Raw genomic sequence first — 23,515 nt, 5'->3', positions numbered from 1 at the left:
AATGGATCTTTCAGAAAGACATCCGCAGTGTTAACAGACCAGGTGGGAGGGCCGTGAGTCAGCCCAAGCAGTTCTATTAAAATCTCTGCACCTGTTTCAGGAAGAAAAGGGCCAAGCAGAATAGGAGACAGAGGAGGCTCTGCCAGCTGGCAAGAGATGAATAGAGGAAGAAGAGGGCTTGTCGGAAGAAGAAAACTGCTGAGATGTAGCTTGTTCCCATTGTTAGGTTTAGCATTTGGTAAGGCAGGAAGGAGACTGCAGCACAACACAGGTTATGGAAGAATACTGAATCCTGACTCAAACATTGGGATTAGTCCAGCGGTGGGGGGTGGTGTCTGTCAGTGATGGTAGGGAGGAGGACAGCTGGTCTACTGGTAGGTGGAGAGAAAAAAATCAGGCAGGTGGGAGCTGGCTGAGGTCAGACTTGAGGCTGATGGGGCAGTGGTCCATTCGCCCTCATGGACCAGCCCCCAGCAGATTAGTCTTCTGCTATGTCTGTGGTGCAGTTAGAAATGCATGTAGTTTTTGATACTATAGTGGTTTTAAAATAAAGCATAAATTGGGGTATATGGGGTGTTGGGGGAGGGGCAATACTTTTGGTGGGGGACACAGAGTGCTCCACCCTGTACTCAGCTCTCATCTGTGGCTCCTAGAAGCTGCCACCACGCAACAGCAGTCACATCCTGGGAATGGCTTCAACTGGCTGGCTAAACCAGGTGAGGGCACAGCCAATGGGTCTCAAACCCTTGGTGAGTTAGGAACTTCCCTTGCATTTGAAGACAGGCTCTGAGAGATTGAGTGGATGAGATCAATAGTGGGTCCCACAGTCAAGAAAGCAGTTTCTGCACATGCTGTAGAGGAAAGTGAGGGGCAGATGGGGCCCATCAACTTGGGAAGGTAGCCCACCTAGGAGAAGGAAAACTCTGATCCTTCAATATGGCGGCATGCATTTAAAAGCAACATTACAAAATCCAATGTAACAAAAGCAAATTAGTTTAAAACAATAATTAAAACACATCCAAACACATTTAAAACCTGCAGTTAAAAACAGCCTGCCCTGACAGCGGTCCAGTGATCAGCATTGTATATACCTTAATTTTTGGAATAAGAAGGTCTCAGCCTGTTGGTGGAAGGATAACAAAGAGGGAGCCAAGCGAGCCATTATTGGGAGAGAATTCCATAATATGGGAGCAACCATGGAAAAGGTTCTCTCTTCTGATGATGATGGAGCAGAGGGAAGGTGCTCACTCAAAGATCTTACCGCCTCGTCAGGTTCATACAACCATATAGGGCATTATAAGTCATGACCAGCACTTTGAATTGTGCCCAGAAATTAGTAGTTAGTGAAATTGTTTTAACCAAGGGTCAGGGGTGGGGCTTTGTCTTCGGTAGCTAAAGGTGACTGGGGCCTCTCCCTTCAGAGGATACTTTATAAGCTTCCTAATTTGGCTAGAACAATAGAGGTGGCAGCACTAACTGACTTTTAAACTTTTCGAATACAGATCAACAAACCTCTGTCCGTTGAACCCTATTATTGCACTTTGGAACCTTTTTTTGTCAACAAAGTTTTTAAATAGATTGTGTAGCGATGTGGCAGGGATAGCAAATTCCCAAATGGACTTCGTATAGTATTCCCTACAAATACAAAGGTTTTCTAATCCTTGTCATAGGATCCCCTCATTCATGCAAATCTTCAGTTTTTGACTCACTGCTGCTAATCCTTCAGCAGAAGATCGCCTCTTTAAAGAGTCTTGTTTAAACAATTAGCTTCTTTAAAACGTTGCCATTTTACTCTAGACCCCTGCCATAAGCAATGATACCTATTCAACATTGCTTTTTTTTAAATAAAGCAAACCATCTGGCTGCCTAATCATATTTCAATGAAAATGTTATCGCATGGGGTATTATGGTTTGGTGGAATTTTTATATAGATATAAAAAGAGTATCAGGTACCTAGTGTGGTTTTAAAAGGGTTTAGGATATGGCACATGGGTCTACTGTTCATTGAGAAAGTACCCCTAGTTTCAAAAGTGGTTTGCCATGTGGTATTCAAGGTCTGCTGCCTTAGAACCTCAAGCCCAGAGCCTGTTTGCCATGTAGTTCTCAGCATCCTGGCCACTGGGAATAAAGGCTGTGGCATTCATCATTCAGATGCTGTATTCCCTCACCCCACTTTCCTGGTCATGCAAACTGACCCAGTCTCTTCCTTATTTACGTCTTTTAATAACATCTATGGGCATTTCAAGGCAGTGGTTCAGGGAAGGTGCTCTAATGTTAGAAGGGCCAAGTGGGTGCAACTGGGCGTGGTGCAAAACGTAGAAAAGCAAATAATGTGAATATTGTATGAAGGGTTTATCAATTCGGAAAGGCGTGGGAGTGCCCTTGCTGCCAGATGTTTTAAAAAGAGCATAGCTTCTGTTTGCTTAACTTAATTGTACCATTCTGGAATGTTGCTGATTAGCAATAGGCACTGGGAACTAGAGAGTATTGCGCTTTTTAGAGAACCTGGCCCTGATTTGGATGTGGTATAGTGGCTAGGCTGTGGGATTTGGAGCAGGGAAAATCTGGGTTCAACTCTCTGATCAGCCATCAATTCTCTGGGTTACCCTAGGCAACCCATGACTCTTGTCCAAGATACTATAACAGGATTGTTTTGGAGGATGAACCCATGAATTTCCTTGGAGGAAGCAAGGCATACCATTAAGAAACTTTCAGCACAGAGGTCCACTACAGTTGTCTGTCCCCTTGCCAACCCTTACATTAAATGCTAGTTTTACAGCCCTGGCTTGCATACCCTAGTTGTCCAACATTAGTTTCCCAGCTTTTAGCAATCTCCATTCTGGCTGCATAAAGCCAAGTAGGTGTTTATGTGACATTCCTTCATTCTCCCCCTTCCCATACATTTAGCAAGCTCTTGCTTTGTAAATTTCATTCCTTGAAAATTAACTCCCAGTGCTTATATACCTCCTTGCAATGCCAGCACATGTGAAGATACAAGCCTCTTTGATTGCATTTCCTATCGCTGTATCCATTTACGAATTTTCATAAATAAGTATCCTGTATGAAGTTTCCCAAATTGTTGCCAGGATGGACTTGATGGGCTGTTTCTTCCGCAATCTAACCAAAGCTAATAACTTTTAAATCCTGTTTATTCAACAAACAAACAAACATTTATTTTATTTATTTTCCAACTCAACTTAGTTCAAGGCATGATTCGCTTGTCAGCCTCTGCCTCTCAGTTTTAGCTGCCTTGCAGGGTTGCTGTGAGTAAAACATTGCCATCCTGAGCATTTTTGAGGAAGGAGGGTGAAGAATAGAAATGAAATGGATAAATCCAATGCTACAGTTGCAGAACACGGGCCCACTTTTCGGCCCACCTTCATTGTCCGTTCAGACAGCAATAATGTGGTAGCAGTCAGGAAGAATTGCACAGCAAATTAAAGCAGCATGAACTCATTGCCAATGCACTATTATGGTGACAAGAACACCCCCCCCCCCCAAAGGTCATGCCCACACCATACATTTATTTTTGCAAAACACTTAGAGGTGTGTGTGTGTGTGTGTGTGTTCTACAATCAAGTCGTACAGAAATCTTGCTTAAAGAAATACATCCACAGCACTTGGCTTCCCCCACATAATCCCAGGGACTGTGGATTACACCTCACAGAGCTACAATTTCCAGCACCCTTAAAAAAACACCTATGGTCCCCAGGATTCTTTTGTGTGTGTGTGTGTGTGGGTGGGTGGGGGGAAGAGCTATGTGCTTTACAGATGCTAGAAATGTATGGTTCCAGTTGTTACCTCCCTCCTTCCCTCCCTCTTTAACAACCAATTGCGATGCCTTTTTACTTGGGCACAAGTCCCACAGAGTTAACTTCCTAGCATGCCCATTTATGACGGCACGGGCCGCATGTGTGAAAAACGCCCCCTCAGTGTTGTGAAATGATCACAGTCTCCACATTTTTGGCCTGCCTGCTGGCCTCCCTCCCTCCCACCCACCCTCTACTCTCACTGTTTCATAAAGAGAAGTATTATAAGGCAATCAGAGAGAGAGAGAGAGAGAGAAGGCCCTTCCCCCCCCTTCAGAAATGCATATACACACCCTAACCCTCCACCCACAAGAGAACTCTGGTGATAATTCGCTTGGAATATCTCATGTAAGGGGAGGGAAAGGAGGAGGAGAGAAAGAGGAGAGAGAAGGGTTTGTTTGCTCAACCAACTCTCCCTCCCTCTCTCTTTAGTGGCTCCGGATTTGCTTTTTCCTTAATATTTTGTTGAGGTTGTGGCATTCCCCAGCTGGTTTGCAGTGACCTAACTGGAACAAGACGGAGGCGTTTGTGGGACCTCGGGTGAGTGGCTCTTCCTTTTGCCTGTCACTGATTTTGGTGCCCTGCTTCAGTCGGAGAAGCCTTGAGAGGCAGCGCAATGCAACATGGGAAGTTGTACTGGAGGCAGCAATGCTTTGGCCCAGGGAGAGTAGACTAACAGCGCATTCCTAAGACCCTCTGTGTTCAGTGGCCCCATCTGCAATATACATTCAAAACAGCACCATGCCACTTTAAACAGTCATGACTCCCCTGCAAAGAATCCTGGGAGGTCTAGTTTGTAAAGGGTGGTGAGAGTTGTTAGGAGACCCCTATTCCCCAACATGCATAGTTACAATTTGCAGAGTGATTTAACAGCCACTTCCTGTTCCCAGGGAATTCTGGGAAGTGCAGCTGCATGTGTGCCTAGGATTGCAACAGGGGCGTACCCAGGATCAAATCTAGTGGGGGGGAAGCCATAGCTGTTCAGGGGTGGGGCTAAGGCACGGGAGGGGAGGGGCCATGAAGTGGAAACATGGGCGGGGCTACAGAACCCCCACACCTTGAACTCTGGACAGCGAGGAAAACAGCAGCAGCAGCAGCGCCGACAGAAACTGAAAAGCAAAGCAAAGGAGTGCGCCCAGGAAACGACTCGACGGGAAGGGAGCGGCGGTGGCAGCGCTTTTCTGGCCAAGGGGCATGCACCGTTCATGCGCTCCGCGAGCTACCAGGCTCCACTCCACTTCGCTCCACTCCCATCGTCTTCGGCAGCCGCCCCCGTGGCCGCTGGGCTTGCCGTCGTGCTGCTGTGCTCCCTCCGGTGTGCGCGTGGGCAGGTGCTTCCCGCCGATTAGCTGTGAGCGGGTGCGTGCAGCCTTTTTCGAGCCCGCCCCGCAGCACCTAGCGCGGGGGACGCCTGTTTCCACCACCGCCGGTCTTTTGAAGTGCCACTGCGCTTCTGCGGTTAGGCCCACGGCAGCTCCACCGAGAAGAAGGCGGCGGCGGGGGGGGGGGGAGAAGCATGGGCGTACCCACCGCCCTGCTTCTAGGGAGGGGCAGCTGCCCCCTTGCCCCGTGGTGGGTACGCCCATGGATTGCAAGCTGATAAAATGAATTGGCTTTCAGGGAACTCTTAGCAGGATTTATTTTCTTTTTTTAAACACTCCTTTCCCCTGGAAAGCCCTAAGGAAAATGGTGTTGGGAGTAGGGATGGATGAGAAATCCGATTCAGTTCCCATTTGAAGATGAACCCACCAAAATTTCACTTTCTGAAACAATATGCAAACTGAGACCCAGCAATCTTTTGAAATTCACACTTCTCTGAATTTTCAGTGCAGTTCTGCCCCCAAGTAATGCGTACCAAAAATGCATATACTAGGGTAAAAATGCATGTGTCAGTGGAAATTGCCTGCAAAAATGTGTTATATTAGGGGAAATTGTGTATATTGGGAGAAATTCTCCTTTAAAATGCTGGTGAATATTCACAAGGACCATTAAAAAAATCACACACTTATGTGGAAATGTGGAGAACTGAATTTAAGGTTGGAAAAATGAAAAGCGGAGAGAAACTGAAATGGACAGGTTGCCCCATCCCTATTAATGGAAATGGAGAGGAATGGGGCAATGAAGAGGTTGTATGTGGGTGTGGAAGGATAGGCCATGACAGGGTCAAGCAATATGAATCACAGGCTGGAAATGAATTGTGAAACACCGGAAACTGAAGGCCCAGTGGTGTTTATGTACATGTGTGGAAAACAGCAGACCAGACTCCAAGAATTTGTTTTCATTTCACTGAGGTTGAGAAATCACATTGCTTCCCTGAAAACAAGCACCTTGGGGGAAACATGGTTTGGTGCTTGGTGTGTGTGAGAGCCGGGCTAATACCTCTGTGAAACAAATTTAGGCTATTTGATAAATCCTTTTTATTGTGCATCCATGATGATTTGGTCTCATGATGTTATTGGAGTGGTCATATGCAAAACCATTGGCACTTGCCAACGTTTTGGGGCAGGGATACTGCCCCATTCACACCCCTTGCCCCCATGATAGAGGGGACCCAAGGCCGTGTGACGTCAGTGATATGTATGTGCATGCCTCGCAGCGTGCAAGCATGACATCAGCATACATGTTTGTGCCCATGATTTTGCCCAGTGCTGGCCCGCCCATCAGGCAAGGTGAGGCGACTGCCTTGGGCAGCAGGATCCATGGGGCAGCAGATCCTGATGTAGATCTTTATTTCCCACCCCCTCCTGCTCCTGATGTAGCTTTTCATGCACCCATTTCCCCCCTGGTGGAGAGGAGGATGACATCCTGTGCTTTGCCTCAGGCACCCAAATGTCTTGAGCAAGCCGTGCATCATCCCATGTGGGGTTTATTGCTGCATATATCAATTTGTCTGTATGTGAACCTGCAGCAGATCATTTAAGAGAGTTCCTAAAGGAAGTCCCTTATCTATTGACCTTAATATTGCTGCTGTAAGCACAGTTGCGCCACTCCTTCAACTAGCAATTGCTGATACAACGTGTCAAACCTTGGACTTTACCTCTGGGGCTATTCCTCAACCAGGCTTGGCAGGCCTATTCTGAACACTGACTGGCAAAGAGAGTTGCTTCCATAGAGATGTAGGCAGAGATTAACTTGGCCAAAAGTCACTTGGGATGAACTGCAAATGTTTGGATTGCTTAGCAAATTGACTCTCTCACCTGCCTAGGTGTGCAGCAGGAGAGCCCACCCACCACAGGGAATTGTGGGCAGTCCAGAGTGCACTCTTGATGATCCCTCATCTCAACCAATGTCACCATCTGAGACAGGGCTGTGCCAAACGAAACATTCAGGAATCCCAACCAGCCACCCCTTTTCATGGATCAATTGATGGTGGCGCTGATGGTGGGGAACCCTGGTGTTATAGCCATCTCTCTGTTTAGAAGTAATCCTCACTGAGTTAGATGGGACCTACTCCCATGTAAGTGAAAGGTATTTGCTCTGAGCTTTGATGAGCTAGGATAAGAATGGTTGCTAACTTGTTAATAGAATCATAGAACCATAGAGTTGGGAGGGGACCCCAGGTGTGATCTAGTCCAACCCCCTACAATGCAGGAATCTCAAATAAAGCATTAAAGACATATGGCCATCCAACCTCTGCTTTAAAATCTCCAAGGAAGGAGAATTCTTTGTGGTCATCTCCACTGAGTTGGTTTATCTTTTATGGGATTTTTGTTGATTTTATTGCTGCATGTATGGACAGGAATTGAAGGCATGAGTGTGCTACAGTGCAATCCTCCGCATATTTACTCAGAAGTAAATCCTACCAAGTTTGCTTACTCCCAGGTAAGTGTGCATGGAATTGAAGTTTTAATTAATGATCCCAGAGTGCAATCTGCAAACTCAGAATGGAAGGTCCCCTGCCTTCCCTTTCAGAAAGGCTCATTCTTTCTAGACTAGCTCTTATAGTATCCATACATAGTATCCTTGGGGGAAAAGGTGTTTTGCAAAATTTCTGGAAATGGGAATGCAGAATTTTCCCTTTAGGATTATAGTCTAAAGGCAGCAATATACACTGCGTACAAACTCTTATAATGTAAACCTGATACCCTTGTCTTATACAGACAAACTTTGTGATTGGACTGCTGTTTTTCTTTAAAAAAATTATACAGCTGAGGGGGACCCAATTTGGATTGGAATGGTGGTGCTATGGCTGCTGGAGGTGAGGAAACACAACACATTTTTTTAAAAAGGATGAAAGAGGGTGCAGATATGAATAAATTTTGCATATGCTATAAATGCGGATTTAGGAATACACACACACACACGCACACAATATTATAAAATAAACAGAAATAAATGCATCGCACCATACTGGGAAAGATTGTGACTAGAGGCATTTGTAGGCTTGCAATTTTTGGGTGGGATGCATTTTGTTGTTGTTGTTTAGTCGTTTAGATGTGTCCTACTCTTCGTGACCCCATGGACCAGAGCACGTCAGGCACTCCTATCTTCCACGGCCTCCTGCAGTTTGGTCAGACTCACTGCCTCCCGCAGTTTGGTCAGACACTGTCCAACCATCTCATCCTCTGTTGTCCCCTTCTCCTTGTGCCCTCCATCTTTCCCAACATCAGGATCTTTTCCAGGGAGTCTTCTCTTCTCATGAGGTGGCCAAAGTACTGGAGCCTCAGCTTCACGATCTGTCCTTCCAGTGAGCACTCAGGGCTGGTTTCCTTACAAATCAGCAAATTCAGGTTGAGCAATTATAGTTGAATGAGAGGTCCTGCACCACCAGCCATCTTTCCTGAAATTGCAGACTTTTTGCAGTAAATAAAATGAAGGGGGAATGGAAAACGAGCGAGGTCCCCACCTAAGCAGAATGGTAACTTAAACTGATGGAATAAGCACAGCTTGCAGATTTAACATGTAGAATAGGAGAAAAGGAAGAATGTACATTTAAAGAAGTCTGGAAAATGTTTACTGACTATGTGGATGAAAATTGTGTTCAATTAAAAATGCTGGTAGCGTTGAGAGAAATTCAACAGTGTAAATAAGTTTTGATGGATGTAACAATAGATTACTGAATGGTTTGGTTCATGCAAAATATGCAGGGATGTATGATAATGCAAAATGAACCATGGAAAGAGAAGAAGGGAAGTAATTGATTTAAGGTTGTTTAAATTAATATTTTGAAATGTAAATTAGAAAATTTAATGATTATATGGGAACAGCACATGCACAGATGGATCCCTACCTTTCCATCTAGGCATGCAAGAGACAAGATCCTATTCCTCCACCAGCAAAAGGTGCACAAAAGCACAGAGCAGAGATGGGGAAAGGTGTAGTCTGGGGAGTAGGTATGGGCTGGAGAGAGTCCTGAGCGCCAGTTAGAGAAGCCTTGAGGGCCACATTTGACACCCAGTTGGCTTGAGGTTCCCCATGCTGTAAATTGTGCAGGGGTTTCCATCAGTTTGTCCATTCCGATTCAGATTCTTGTCTACGAAGCTCAGCAAGCCCAGGTCCATCCCTGTAGAGCAGTGCTTCTCAACCAGTGTGCCTCCAGATGTTTTGGGACTACAACTCCCATCATTCCTGACCACTGGTCTTGCTAGCTAGGGATGATGGGAGTTGTAGTCCCAAAACATCTGGAGGCACACTGGTTGAGAAACACTGCTGTAGAGGAGCCAGTAAGGAATGACGCTGATGAATCCTACAGACAGAGAGGCACAATTCAGGCTTTAATCATACTGGACATATGACTTGGGAGTGCTTTGCAAGCGTCATGCCACATTATACGATGTGCTTAAAATAGTCTTCTTAGCAATTTCATAGTGGTTTGTGAATTTTACTAGGATAAATCGATATACAGAACTCCCCTTTCTCCTCCTGCCTTTAAGAAAATAACATATAGGAAGCTGACTTATTCTGGCCAATAGGCTCATCTACCGGTAGCCCAGGGCTGTTTACCTTGGCTGGTAGCTGTTATCCAGGATTTCTCTGGCAGAAGTAATTAAACCTTGGATTTTGTACATACGAAGTATGTACTTTTGGGGAAACTTGCAGGAACTTTGAATTTTGATTTCTGCAGTGGTATGGATTTTCTGAAAAATTCTGAATGGGGAAATTTTCCAGTAGATTTTGCTGATGTAAACTACCCTGTGCAAATCTGCATAAGGTACAGTAAAAAGGTAAAGGGACCCCTGACCATTAGGTCCAGTTGTGACCGACTCTGGGGTTGCGGCGCTCATCTCACGTTATTGGCTGAGGGAGCCGGCATACAGCTTCCAGGTCATGTGGCCAGTATGAGAAAGCCACTTCTGGCGAACCAGAGCAGCACATGGAAATGCCGTTTACCTTCCCGCTGTAGTGGTACCTATTTATCTACTTGCACTTTGACGTGCTTTCGAACTGCTAGGTTGGCAGGAGCTGGACCGAGCAACGGGAGCTCACCCCGTCACAGGGATTCGAACCGCTGTCCTTCTGATCAGCAAGCCCTAGGTTCTGTGGTTTAACCCACAGTGCCACCTGTGTCCCATAACGGTACGGTACGGTAGTTTGCACCAAAAATGTTCCTGATGTCCTAGAGAGGGATCCAATTTAGGACGTTTACTTTACTTGCATTTATATGCAGTAAACAAAGTCAAAATTTTTTTTTGAAACTGCCAAGTTGGCTTAATATATTTGTACTTGGCATCCATTCATTTCTACTAACCAACTTATGAAATGGACAAAAAAGAATTCTGCAGAAAAGATTCTGCTCCACATCACTGTAAGCCCGTCAAGGTTTGTGCTTCACCAGAACAAGTGTCTGATCAAGTGTTCTCAAAATGCAAGTAAATAGTAATAAAAACAGGCTGGCTATGGAGATACGCTTTGTTTTCATCCCTAATAAGCAAATAAATTGAAGTTAGATCTTCTGCTGTCTGCCCATAATGACATTGCTAATAAGCGTTGTCCGAAGCACTGCTGTGCTTGATGATTTGCATTTGGCAGACGCAAATTGGAATGTGGTGAGGACTGTGACAGTTCAGAACAGGTTCCATTACACAGCATTGGCTTTCATTCACTTGACAAGCCATGGAGCTCTGATGAGATGGAGGAGGCATCTGCGCTGATCAGGCATTTTCCTTAGCTGATCAGCCAGATGGCATGTTCGCAACAGATCTGGATACAGCAGATGACTCTCTTAGCAATTTGAGGATCTTGGAGAAGCAGGATGGTGTGTGCGTGTGCGTACACACACACACACACACACACACACACACACACACACACACAAACAGCGAAGCTGATCCTCAGTGCAGCAGGTGGAAGGCCATCAATGAAAAAGTACAAGGTGAAAATAGGGTTCATTGGGTCAGGGTCATTACACTGCAAGTATCTCAGCTATCAGGTTTGCTGACACATGTGAGGCACGGACATGGGAAGGCAATATGGGATAGGACAAGGAGGAGAGGAGGTTGCAGGGCCTGGGATAGAGGAGAGGAAACAGGAGTGAGGGGAAAAGGGGAGAAATGCAAATAGCTTTGTGTGCTGCCGCCACCCAGCTTCCTGTGGTGGCCCCTCCCTCCAACTGCTGCCGCAGGGATTTCTGAGGGAGCATCATGCCCTGAGGAGAGAAGCAGAAACAACTCCAGGAGTCAGGCTCCCTGCTGCCTTGTATAATATTCTAATAGGGTTTAAAAAGAAAAGATGCTCATTGTAAGGAACTTACATAAAGTGCCTTGTGAGTTCTGCCTGAAAAGTGGTACATAAATATCACGAATGAATGAAAAATGGAGCCTTGGTAGGAAGGAATATGGTGTGCCTTGTGGGGGTGGTCAAGAGAAAGGGAAGTTTTTAAATCTTGTCAAACTGCAATTTATCTTATGGTTAGGTATTTGGGATTCTTAAAAAAATGTTAGTTCAGAATTTTAATCACTGAAATTCAAATAATCAGAGTTCAAATTGCACATACAAACCACACTATTTGAGTTTAGTCTTTGGATTGAATTAAATATCGGTGTGTTGTAATTGTGCAGGCAGTAGGATGTACACTGTTTTTAATTATTATTATTTGCAATGATGAATTTTCTTCAGGTTTTTAATCATATACAAAAATGGCTTCACAGATATAAATTAACTTTTCACTATTATTGCTTTTACTGATAGATGAAAGTTCTCAAGATTACTACCGGGGCATGCCTATATTTGTCTAAGCTGTTGCGAATTAGATTGAAGTGATGCAAAGCTTCTGAGGAATGGTTCAGCTAGATAAGGATTATAGAATCCCGTTACTTCTGGTTAAACAGTTACATTCAAAGTTTTAAATTTTAGTTACATTTTCCTTTCTTTCTTTCTTTCTTTCTTTCTTTCTTTCTTTCTTTCTTTCTTTCTTTCTTTCTTTCTTTCTTTCTCATACTTTGGCTATTGCTGATTCACACAGATGTGAAGAAGTGGTTTTAGACCAGTGAGGGCTGTGGATTGAATCCAATGTAAGCCATAATTGGAGTAGACCCATTGGAATAACGGACATGACTTAGGTTTATTCATTTCAATGGGTGTACTATGATCAGAGTAGATACAACCCTGTATCATTTTCCCCACGAAGGTCTACCTCAAGTAGCAATTTCAGTAGTCTATATTTCTCATTTTTCCAACCTTAAATTCACTTCTCTACATTGCTGCATAAAACAACAACAGCAACAACAACAACAATAAAATAAAATAAAATAAAATGTGTGTACTGCCCTATACCTGCAGGCCTCAGGTTGTTTTTTTTTTTAAAGATCCTCATGAAAATTCACCAGCATTTTAGTGCAAATTTCACTGAATAAATACATTTTTGCATGTGGTTTTGACTAATGTACACATTCTTTGCTGATAATTTCCCCTAAAATAATGCACTTTTGGATGTTATTTTCATGAATATATTTATTTTTATGCACACATAATATATATATATGCTTTTTTTAAAAAAAAAACACCACCCATTGTTTGGAGAAGTGTGAATTTTGAAGGATGGCTGTGTTTTAGTTCTCATGTTATTTTGGAAAGTGCAGATTCAATAGATTCACCCTTAGCTGCAAACTGGATCCAATTTCACCCCCCTCCCTAGCCCCCCTTATTTTCACTGGCTCACTCCTTGGTTCATGCTCACTTTGAACATAAGAAACTGCTTGGACAAAGCAAAGCAAAGCAAAGCAAAGCAAAGCAAAGCAAAGCAAAGCAAAGCAAAGCAAAGCAAAGCAAAGCAAAGCAAAGCAAAACAACTTGATAGGAATCCTATGACAATTCCCCACGTCATGTGATCTGCCTTCCCCTCTGACATCCCTTCCCTCCAGAGCCATGGAAAGCAAAGGACCATGGGATGCAGAATCCAGTGGGAGCATGGTTATTCCAGAGGTAGAAGAAAAGCCAGGAGAGAGGAAGGATGAGCTCGAGGACAGAGGACAGTGGACCAACAAAGTGGAGTTTCTATTGTCTGTGGCTGGAGAGATCATTGGTCTGGGCAATGTATGGAGATTCCCTTATCTCTGCTACAAGAACGGAGGTGGTAAGTGCACAGCATCCATAATTTTTCTAGTTCCCTTTATTTCATTGTACCCATTGGTCATCAGGAAACAATAAAAAAATAATCGTAGCAGTGCATTTTAAGCTTGCAATACAGCAAGCCATATGCAATATGCAGACTAAACATAAAACTCACTATAAAATTTACGACATGCAATGAAGAAACTAATTAAAAATATATCAGATTAAAAAAATATCATTAGGTAAGATGGTGCCATTAGCACCTGCTAATCATATTTTGTGCAGCAGATTTATTGCAAAGAGGACTATTTTATGAGCTAGATATTTGTCACAAAGTAGATAACAGATTTCCTCAGCCTTGCACAAGTTAGGTGTTCTGTTGCAAAACTGTGCAATCATTTTTTGTGTGTCAAAGAGCTGTGAGCTCAATTCACCCCCTCCCCAGTGGTGGCACCAGATTTTTTGGGGGGGGGCATAAGGGGCATAGCATATCTCTAGGTGGATAAGTTGTGTCCCACATGATCACTGGAAAAAATAGTGGCATATGTTATTGACAGGAGTCCAGCAAAGGGAAGGGGCCAGTGGGAGAGGTAAGTACCTTGCTTGGGTGGGTGCTTGACTCCCTTGCCCCCTGTTGTTGTTGAAGAGGAGGAGGAGGAGGAGGAGTTTGGATTTGATATCCCACTTTATGCTTTATCACTACCCTTAGGAGTCTCAAAGTGGCTAACAATCTCCTTTCCCTTCCTCCCCAACAACGAACACTCTGTGAGGTGAGCAGGGCAGGCTCTAGGGGTAGGCTGGGTGGTGCGGGGCTGGCAGGGGGGCGCCACGCGACGGAGCCGCGCGGAAGCCCACCAGCCACGGCAAGAAACAGGGTGGGGTGGGGAGCGCCAGAGCAATCTCCGCACCATGGCGCCAGGGCACCCAACATGCTTGAGACGGCCCTGGAGGTGAGTGAGGCTGAGAGACTTCAGAGAAGTGTGACTAGCCCAAGGTCACCCAGCAGCTGCATGTGAAGGAGCGGGGAAGCGAACCTGGTTCACCAGATTATTAGTCCACTGTTCTTAACCACTACACCACACTGGCCCCTCCTGTTGAGAGAGGGGGGAAGTAGTTGAGGGTGTTTTAGAACAGAGAAGAGGTAGTCAGCATAAGGATTCCACTTCCTCACTGCTTCTCTGCTCTCATTTTTCACTGCCCTCCATTTTGTAAAAACAAAAAATGGTGATGGAACTCTTATACAGTTGTAGCTTGGAAGTTGAACAGAATCCATTTCTGAAGTCCGTTTGGCTTCCAAAATGTTTGGAAACCAAAGCGCGGCTTCTGATTGGCTGCAGGAAGCCCCGTCGGACATTCGGGTTCCAAAAGATGTTCGCAAACCAGAACACTCACTTCGGGGTTTGCAGCATTCGGGAGCCAAAACGTTTGAGAACTAAGCTGTTCGAAAACCAAGGTAAGACTGTATGTGCATTTGTGGAGGCAACTATTTTGCATTATCATTAATCCTGCCCTGTGAAAATATCACTTTTCCTCTTTTTAACAAAGGTGTTAACAATGAATTTGCTTCAGCTTCTCTCCCTGCTTTCTTTCTCCACAGGTGCCTTCTTCATCCCATACCTCATATTCCTCTTTACTTGTGGGATCCCAGTATTCTTGCTGGAGACAGCCCTTGGGCAGTATACTGGCCAGGGTGGGATCACTGCCTGGAGACGGATCTGCCCTATCTTTGAAGGCAAGTTGGTAGTACACGGGAAGTCCTGGTAGCTTTCCATCAAACACGCACTGTACTTTTTGATCTAATTCCCTCTGAGCTCCCCTGCTACAGGGCATGGCTCAGAGCCAGCTGCTGTTGTACCTGTTCAGAACTGCAGTTTAAATCACAAGGGCGAGTCATTCTGAAGTGTAGATATTGGAGGCAGAGCTGGTACTCAAAACAGAGTCAAAAGGTGGTGGCAAAGTAGCAGCCAGAAGCAGAACAAGCTTAAAACTGTGGAGCCCCTGCCAAGGCAGGTGTGAAGCAGAGGTGAAAGGGCAGATATTCAGAGGAGGAGGAAGCGGTGGCGGCAACAAGGAACCGCAAGTGTGCAAGTCTTTCTGCGTTTAAGATAAAAATGTGAGCTCCCTGTTTGCAGCAGCAGTGAGGAATTGAAGGACAAGGTGATTTCCTGCAAGGTGTTGTTTATGCTAGGAGTGGCAGGTTACACTGCAGAGATACAAACTGATCCTGTACAACAGGGATGGGGAACCTCATACAAAAGGGCCGAATGTGGCCCTCCAAGTCTCTCTGCCCGGCCCTAGGAACTGTCCACAGGCCACACCCTCATGGCCATTGCTTCACCCCCAAGTGGTTTTGCGTGCCTGGAATGTGTCCCTGAATTCTAGTAATGTTTCTTGCTTGCCTGGATGGAGGATAGAGGTGTGTGTGTGTGTGTGTGTGTGTGTGTGTGTGTGTGTGTGTACTAGCTTACTGTACAAATATGAAATTTGCATCCATTGCCCTGCCCACTATGGAGCGATGGTCCTGCCCTCCACAGGCATGTTGATCTCACCTGCCTTCAGACCAGAGTTGGGGAACTACCGTGTTTCTCACATTTTAAGACGTGCCTATAAAATAAGCCATGGCACGATTTTCTCAAGGCAATAAAATATAAGGCATCCCCCCAAAATAAGACATGCTGGGGTACCGGTACTATACCGTGCTGGGAGCAGGTCCGGATGGCGCTTCCGTAAGGAACAGGAAAAGGTGTTCCTGTACTTGCCGGAAGATGCCTGTCCTTGCCGGAAGCGGATGCGCAACGTGCACCGTGTGGAGCTCAGATGGAGCAGGAGCCGGCAGAAGCTGCAGCACGCCCCGCGCCGAGCCCCAACCCAGCAGGACCCTGCGCAACCCACAGCGCACGCCGCTCCAAGTCCCGACCCAGTGGGACCCGGCAAGGGCAGCAGCGCACGCTTTGCCGAGCTCCAACCCGGCGGCGGGACGCGGCAAGAGCGGCAGCACGCGCCGCGCCCCGACCCAGCGGCAGAAACTGGCAAGAGCCACAGCGTGCACCACTTGGAGCCCCAACCCGGCAGGACCCAGCAGCGTGCCCTGCTGAAGCGCCAACAAAGCGCCCAGCAGCACAGCAGCAGCAGCCAGTTCTGGGGGCCAAGCCGCAGCAGGAAGAGGAGGTAATTTTTTTAAAAAATAAGACACCACAGTAAAATAAATATAAGACGGTGTCTTAAAATGTGAAAAACATGGTAGTGACCTTCTGGACAGTGCTGGACTCCAGCTCCCATCAGCCCCTGTGAGCACAGCCTGGGATGATGACAGTGACATCTGGAGATCCACAGCTTCCCCACCTCTGCTTCTGGCCAGTCTCTGAACTATGTTTGGTCCTATCAGTAACTGAAAACCCAGTTCTTTTTCAATCACAGCTTGACAGGAAATTTTGGCCCTTTTTTGTCTGTTTTTAACCACCACCTTTATCTCTCTCTCTCCCCCCCACTCAGGAATTGGCTATGCTTCCCAAGTCATTGAATCGTTCCTGAATGTCTACTACATCATCATATTGGCTTGGGCCCTGTTCTACCTATTTAACTCCTTTGCTGCTGTTCTACCCTGGGCCAGCTGCAGTAATACCTGGAATACAGGTATGACTCTGGCAAGATGCCACCTCCTGCATGGCTTTCTGAAGCAATGGAACTGTAGTTCTTCTTACTTTGCTATAAAGGTTCGAGCGCAAGATACGTTGGCACACGAAATTAAAAATGCAAATCCTTTTTCTCACCCCCTTGCTGTTGAAAATATAATAAGCAATTAACAATTTAAAGTAGCAAAAATATTGGCATTTGAATATTGTCACTTCTGATGTGACATTTGTGCCCATTTATTCTTTTGCATAGACTGGATGGTTAGTCCTATGTAGGACATTATTGGCAGATGATAACATATACTGGGTTGTATCCAATGCTACTCCGAATAGACTTATGGAAATTAATGTACAGTGGTACCTCTACTTACGAATTTAATGTGTTCCGAACGCACATTTGTAAGTCAAAAAAATTTGTAAGTCGAATCCCATAGGAATGCATTGGGAGAAAAAATTCGTAAGTAGAAGCAACCCTATCTAAAAATCCGTACTGCATCCAAGATGGCGGACGGAGCTCCATTCGTAGGTAGAAACATTCGTAAGTAGAGGTACCACTGTACATGGCTAACTTAGGCCCATCAATTCCAATGGGTCTGTTCTGAGTTAGGACTTAGATGGGCAGGTGAATGAACCCCAGATGTTGTGATGTTGGTACTATTGGAATAATTCAAAGGCTATCCCAAATCATTCTCTGCCTAAGGTTAGGGATGGCTCTGGACCATAGGCAACCTAGCGCTTGTGATACATCTTTGTCTTGTCTTTGAGAAGATTTGATACCGCCTATTTTCTCTCTGAGCCCAGTCAAGATGATAGAGATGTGGGGTTTACCCTTATTTTATTTTTTTAAAGACATGATGTCTTGGAAAGAAAAACCCTTGTGCGAAGAGGTTCCTTACAAGGTTGTGGCTGTTTTAATCTCATGAGTGCAACTCCCAGAGAGTGGGTTTTGTTTTGCTTTTTTTTTTGGAGGGGGGGACAGGAAATACCCACCGCATATTCTTCTCTTTGCTTTCCTCCTTAGATATGTTGTAGTCAATTCTGTTCTGAGTTTTTAAAAAAGTCTAGTTCTTTTCCCTTAAAGCCTTTGTGTGCCTGGCTGGTTCCTGGCTTTGCGGACAGCCTTTCTGTGAGCCAATCATGACCTTCTGAACTCATGACTGAAAGGATAAGAATGTTGTACCACTGACCTCCTCACATGGCAATAAACACTGCAACCCCCCCCCCCCCCCGACTCTCTCTTTCAAGTCTCTGAAGAGACCAGAGTCTCATGCAGTGGGGCTGTGAACTGCACCTTTGTACAGTCAGCCTTTGCTTAATTTCCAGGGCCCTGGAGAAGCAAGGCCAGAAGTTCCTTCCGCCTGACCTCTGAATGCCTCTTGCCTTCTCTTACAGTATTTTGCCTCTTTCTCTGCAGGCTGGAACAAGTGTACTGTATCCACGTTACAAATCACCATTTTCCTTTTACTCATACCAGGCATTTGATTTTTAATGACATCTTAAGGCCTGATCCCTGTTCCCAGTCTGTAGGTGGCCTTCCCTTCACAGTTTCCAAGTAGGGCATCTACCCCACAAGTTAACAGAATATCCAGCGCACGTCTGAATAGCATGACAGCCCCAAAATAATAACGGGAACTGTTAACGGTGCTGGGGAATGGCATCTCTGTGAAGGGGAAACTACAGTTCTCAGAATTCTTTGAGGGAGGGTAGTCATGTGCTTTAAACTTGCTTTAAATGTGTGGTGTGGGTTTGCCCATAGTTTGCTAATTTTAGAGTCTTTATGGTCCTCCTGGCGGTGGGGCAGGTGAGGGTCATCTCTTTATAAATGGCCATGGGTAAAACATCACTTACTTTAAAATGGAGTAAGCCAACCCTGCTGCATTTGGGGTCCTTCATGCTCATGGCGCTGTGGTCTAAACCACTGAGCCTCTTGGGCTTGCTGATTAGAAGGTTGGCAGTTCGAATCCCCGTGATGGGATAAGCTCCCGTTGCTCTGTCCCAGCTCCTGCCAACCTAGCAGTTCGAAAGCACGCCAAAAAGTGCAAGTAGATTAATAGGTACCACTCTGGTGGGAAGGTAAACAGTGTTTCCGTGTGCTCTGTTTTCCGTCACGGTGTTCCGTTGCACCAGAAGCGTTTTAGTCAAGCTGGTTATATGACCCGGAAAGCTGTCTGTGGACAAACACTGGCTACCTTGGCCTGAAAGCGAGATGAGCGCTGTAACCCCATAGCCGGCTTTAACTGTCCAGGGGTCCTTTACCTTTTACTGTTGGAGGCAGTATGACTCTGAATATCTGAATGGTTGCTGGGATTGGAGGGGTGGGAGAGTGTGATGTGAAACTCAGGATGTACTTTGCAGACTTTTTGTGGGCTTCTGGTTTGCCACTGAGAGAAGAGGGTGATGGACTAGGCTGGACTTTGGCTTGGCTCAGCAGGGCTATTATTATTATTATTATTATTATTATTATTATTATTATTATTATTATTATGCCACCCATTTGACTGGATTGCCCCAGCCACTCTGGGCAGCTCCCAATAAAATATTAAAAACACGATAAAACATCAAACATTAAAAACTTTCCTGTACACTGAAGTTCTTATCTCACCCTGGAGGCATCACCAAATAAGAGGACCCATATTTGATTTTTAGATTTATATACATAGAAGATTTATATACATAGAGGCAATTTTAACATTATCGCTATCACTTAAATAGGAATACAACACACCCAATGTTTTTTGGGGTATTTTTTTTTTAAAGAGAGGTGCTGGTATTCCTATCTTGATGTGTGTGCCAGCACACAATGGCTGCCAAGGGCAACAAAGAAAGATGTGAGGGTCCTCTGTGCTGATTTGTACCACCACAAATTCCCCACAATATTGGGAAAGAAAGTGACCAAGTGTCTTGGGCGGCTGCTAAGTCTGCTGTCCAGGCACAAAGTCTTGATGGGCAATGTCAAAGTCCTGACTGCTCTCTCTTCTTGTGGTTCTTCTGTATCTTTAGCATGGACAACTCTTCAGATAGAGAGAGGGGTCCTTCAAACAGAGATCTGCCCTTTCTAAAGTAAGAAGTAAGACACAGAGCCACCCTATGTGAGAGAGAGAGAGAGAGAGAGAGAGAGAGAGAGAGAGAGAGAGTAGGGGGCTATTGACACCTGTCCCACAGTCTTGCCTTGATGGCACCACTGCATCGCCAAATGATCCAGAAGTGAGGATGTTTTATTGTGAATGTCTTTCCTTCTATTATTATTATTATTATTATTATTATTATTATTATTATTATTATTAGATTTATGTTTAACATTTGCAATTCCTGCTCCTTCTCTTGCATTTCCTCTTGGGGCTTTCATTACTCATTTAAAATATGTTGTTAGCTTCTATCGCCACCATTGCTAGATGCTCTGCGACTTACTTCCCTCTCTAGGAATTTCACCAATAAACTGCTCTCTCTCGCCGCCCCTCCCCACTTTGTGTAAGTGAGGGTGGGCTTGGATGAATGCAAAGCGATGACAGAAGGCAAGTGTGGGGGGGGGAGGTGGAGGGGAAATGGGAATTTGTATCTGTGTTGCTCAGTAATAGCCTGCATACTGCAAACATCTGGATTCTATATAAATAAGGCGCTGCCACTTCCTTCTGAAACTCTGAGCAGGGGAGGGTTCCGGTCAAAGTCAGGCCAGAATGTTGTTGGAGCGCTGCAGGCTCTCACCCAATCGCTTTCCCCTTTCCCACAGCTCTTTGTGTGGACTTTCTGAACAGCTCGAGTTTGGAAGACAAGATCATGCCAGCTAACGCCACCTCTCCAGCCATTGAGTTCTGGGAGTATGTATTTAGATTTTTCTGATTCCTCCCCCCCCCCTATAAATCACAGGCAGGAGACTTTTGAATGTGGCCTCTGTAATGTTCCAGCAAAAGGAAATTACAAGAAGCATGCACAGAAGACCCAGGCATAGGGGAACCTCATGAGTTTATTGACAGGGGCACTGAAAAAAAAGTCAGGGATTTGGACAAGGATGTGAACATTTTACGCCTCAAGTTCTGTGCAAGATAAAAAGGCTAAATGTCCACTGTCCAAAGGAGGGGAAACCATGCAATGTGATGAGCGGGGAGGGTAAGTCTGTGGAAAGAGAGCGATGGCCATTGCTCAAGATAATAAAATGAATTGAAACCAAGTGCAAAGATCAAATGGAGGAAGATGAAGGAAAGTAATTTAGCACTGGCACTGTAAGTGATGGGTTCTAAAGGAAACAGACTACCGGTATATGGGGGTCTAAGTGAAAATAATCAGGAAGGGGCTGGAATAGGCTAATAGTGAAATGTCAGACTTGGGACATCACCCTGTATCTCGTCTTTTAATCCGCTTTGGCAGGAGGAGAGTCTTGGGAATAACAGATGGGATACATAATCTGGGCACCGTGAGGTGGGAACTGGCTCTCTGCCTCTTGCTTGCCTGGATCATCTGCTACTTCTGCATCTGGAAAGGCGTCAAGTCCACTGGCAAAGTAGGAGCAACAGTGTGCTTGTCACTTCCTTCCCCAGGGTCACTTCCTTCCTTCCTTCCTTCCTTCCTTCCTTCCTTCCTTCCTTCCTTCCTTCCTTCCTTCCTTCCTTCCTTCCTTCCTTCCATAATCCAATAATAGCCTCATTATAACAATGCCAAATTATAATACAGTTACTAATACCAAAGATTCAGATACCAAATTATGTAATTTCGGTGCCCCCCCCCAATGCTAGAATTGATGGTTTGAAGATTTACAGTGGTACCTCAGGTTACAGACACTTCTGGTTACAGATGCTTCAGGTTACAGACTCCACTAACCCAGAAATAGTACCTTGGGTTAAGAACTTTGCTTCAGGATGAGAACAGAAATCGTGCGGCGGCGGCACGGCAGCAGCAGGAGGCCCCATTGGCTAAAGTGGTACCTCAGGTTAAGAACAGTTTCAGGTTAAGATTGGACCTTCGGAATGAATTAAGTTTTTAACCAAAGTTACCACTGTACTTTATTTCAGCGTTCCAAAATCTTATTAATTTCAATTACACTCCAGTCAAAATATCAATCCCTTATATAAAAAGGTAAAGGGACCCCTGACAATTAAGTCCAGTCACGAGCAACTCTGGGGTTGTGGCGCTCATCTTGCTTTAAAGGCCGAGGGAGCCGCCATTTGTCTGCTTCCGTAGACAGTTTTTTCCGGGTCATGTGGCCAGCATGACTAAGCCACTTCTGGCGAAACCAGAGCAGCGCATGGAAACACAGTTTACCTTCTTGCTGGAGCGGTACCTATTTATCTACACTTGCACTGTGTGCTTTCAAACTGCTAGGTTGGCAGGAGCTGGGACCGAGCAACAGGAGCTTACCCCGTTGCGGGGATTCAAACCGCCGACCTTCCGATCAGCAAGCCCAAGCGGCACAGTGGTTTAACCCACAACGCCACCCACGTCCTTAATCCCTTATATAACAACTGCAATATTAACAACTTTTATTCGTATAGACACATTAAATGATTTATAAATCAACTGGTGAAGCATTCAAACTATATCCTTGTTCTTCCTGTGTCTTGCCATTATTCTGTCAATGATGTTTCTTTCTGTCCTTGTAAAATATTATGTCTATCTTTTCCCAGTTGTTGTTGTTCTCCTTCATGCCTTGAGTGGAGCTAATATCCCATTGTTGTTTCAGAAGTTCTCCATTGCTCTGTCTCATGCTTCATTGTTCTGCAATTTCAAGAGCAGCTGCAAATATCACACTGTCCCAATAAATAACCTGGTTTCACCATTTCCCCCCTCTCAGCCTGGGAAGGAGAGTGATCTGCAAATAACTCTGTAATGACCTGATCAACTCCTTGGCAAGCTCGCAGATTCCTTCCATCCCTCCGTTCAGCCGAAGATAAACCTGAGGGTCAATTTCAGGTAGCATCACCTACCGTGTGTGGTGATGTTATGGCAAGGTGCATTCCACCATCCTTGGCTCATAGCATGCTTATGTTGGAGGCAGGGAAATGTGCAGTGCTCTGTCACCTAAGGATGCTGGGTAATTTCACACATAATATTAGTTCACATGTTATGCTAAGCCATGGTTTAGTGTAAATGTGTGGACTCTGGAAGAGGAGATGGCAGATGCTTTGCTCCTGCCTGGTGGTTCTACTACAGAGCTGAGCTAAGCCAGGGGTTGGTTTAGAGTGTTATCTGAACCCAGGCTTGTGATTTAGCTCTCTCTAGACCAGGCATCCCCAAACTTTGGCCCTCCAGATGTTTTGGACTACAGTTCCCATCTTCCCCAACCACTAGGGATCATGGGAGTTGTAGGCCAAAACATCTGGAGGGCCGCAGTTTGGGGATGCCTGCTCTAGACTAACCATGAGCTGTGATCAAGGTTTGTCTGATGGATTATGTCTTGTAATCTGAAACCATGAGCTGAGTTTTAGTGCAGTGAAGCACCTGAATGACTGAGGAAAAGCAAACCAGACACCTTCTCCTGATCCAGAAGCCTATGCACATTCACACCAAACCATGGCTTGGCTTGGCATAGCATAGCGTGATATGTGAACACAGTTACTTTGCTTGAGTTGATTGGCAGTTCTGACTGCCAATGAG

At 45.3% G+C, this 23,515-nt stretch overlaps 1 protein-coding gene across 2 annotated transcripts in view; it reads left to right on the top strand.

The window, feature by feature from the left end:
- The first annotated feature begins 4,139 nt into the window (after nucleotides 1–4,139).
- Nucleotides 4,140–23,515, top strand: part of SLC6A12 (solute carrier family 6 member 12) — a 50,353-nt gene continuing 30,977 nt past the window's right edge. The window contains exons 1-6 of one of the 2 annotated variants that reach the window (XM_035126911.2): nucleotides 4,140–4,349; nucleotides 13,109–13,320; nucleotides 14,896–15,030; nucleotides 16,791–16,931; nucleotides 20,658–20,745; nucleotides 21,293–21,425. In XM_035126911.2, the coding sequence (XP_034982802.1) occupies nucleotides 13,113–13,320; nucleotides 14,896–15,030; nucleotides 16,791–16,931; nucleotides 20,658–20,745; nucleotides 21,293–21,425 (705 nt within the window). In that variant the 5' untranslated portion in view covers nucleotides 4,140–4,349; nucleotides 13,109–13,112. Of the gene's footprint in view, nucleotides 4,350–5,330; nucleotides 7,632–13,108; nucleotides 13,321–14,895; nucleotides 15,031–16,790; nucleotides 16,932–20,657; nucleotides 20,746–21,292; nucleotides 21,426–23,515 lie in introns of those variants that run through there. The other variant, XM_060279970.1, reaches the window with a different exon arrangement.

This window comes from Zootoca vivipara, chromosome 10 (assembly GCF_963506605.1).
Source record: "Zootoca vivipara chromosome 10, rZooViv1.1, whole genome shotgun sequence".
NCBI lineage: Eukaryota > Metazoa > Chordata > Lepidosauria > Squamata > Lacertidae > Zootoca > Zootoca vivipara.
This window is presented reverse-complemented; position numbering and strand designations above follow the sequence as displayed.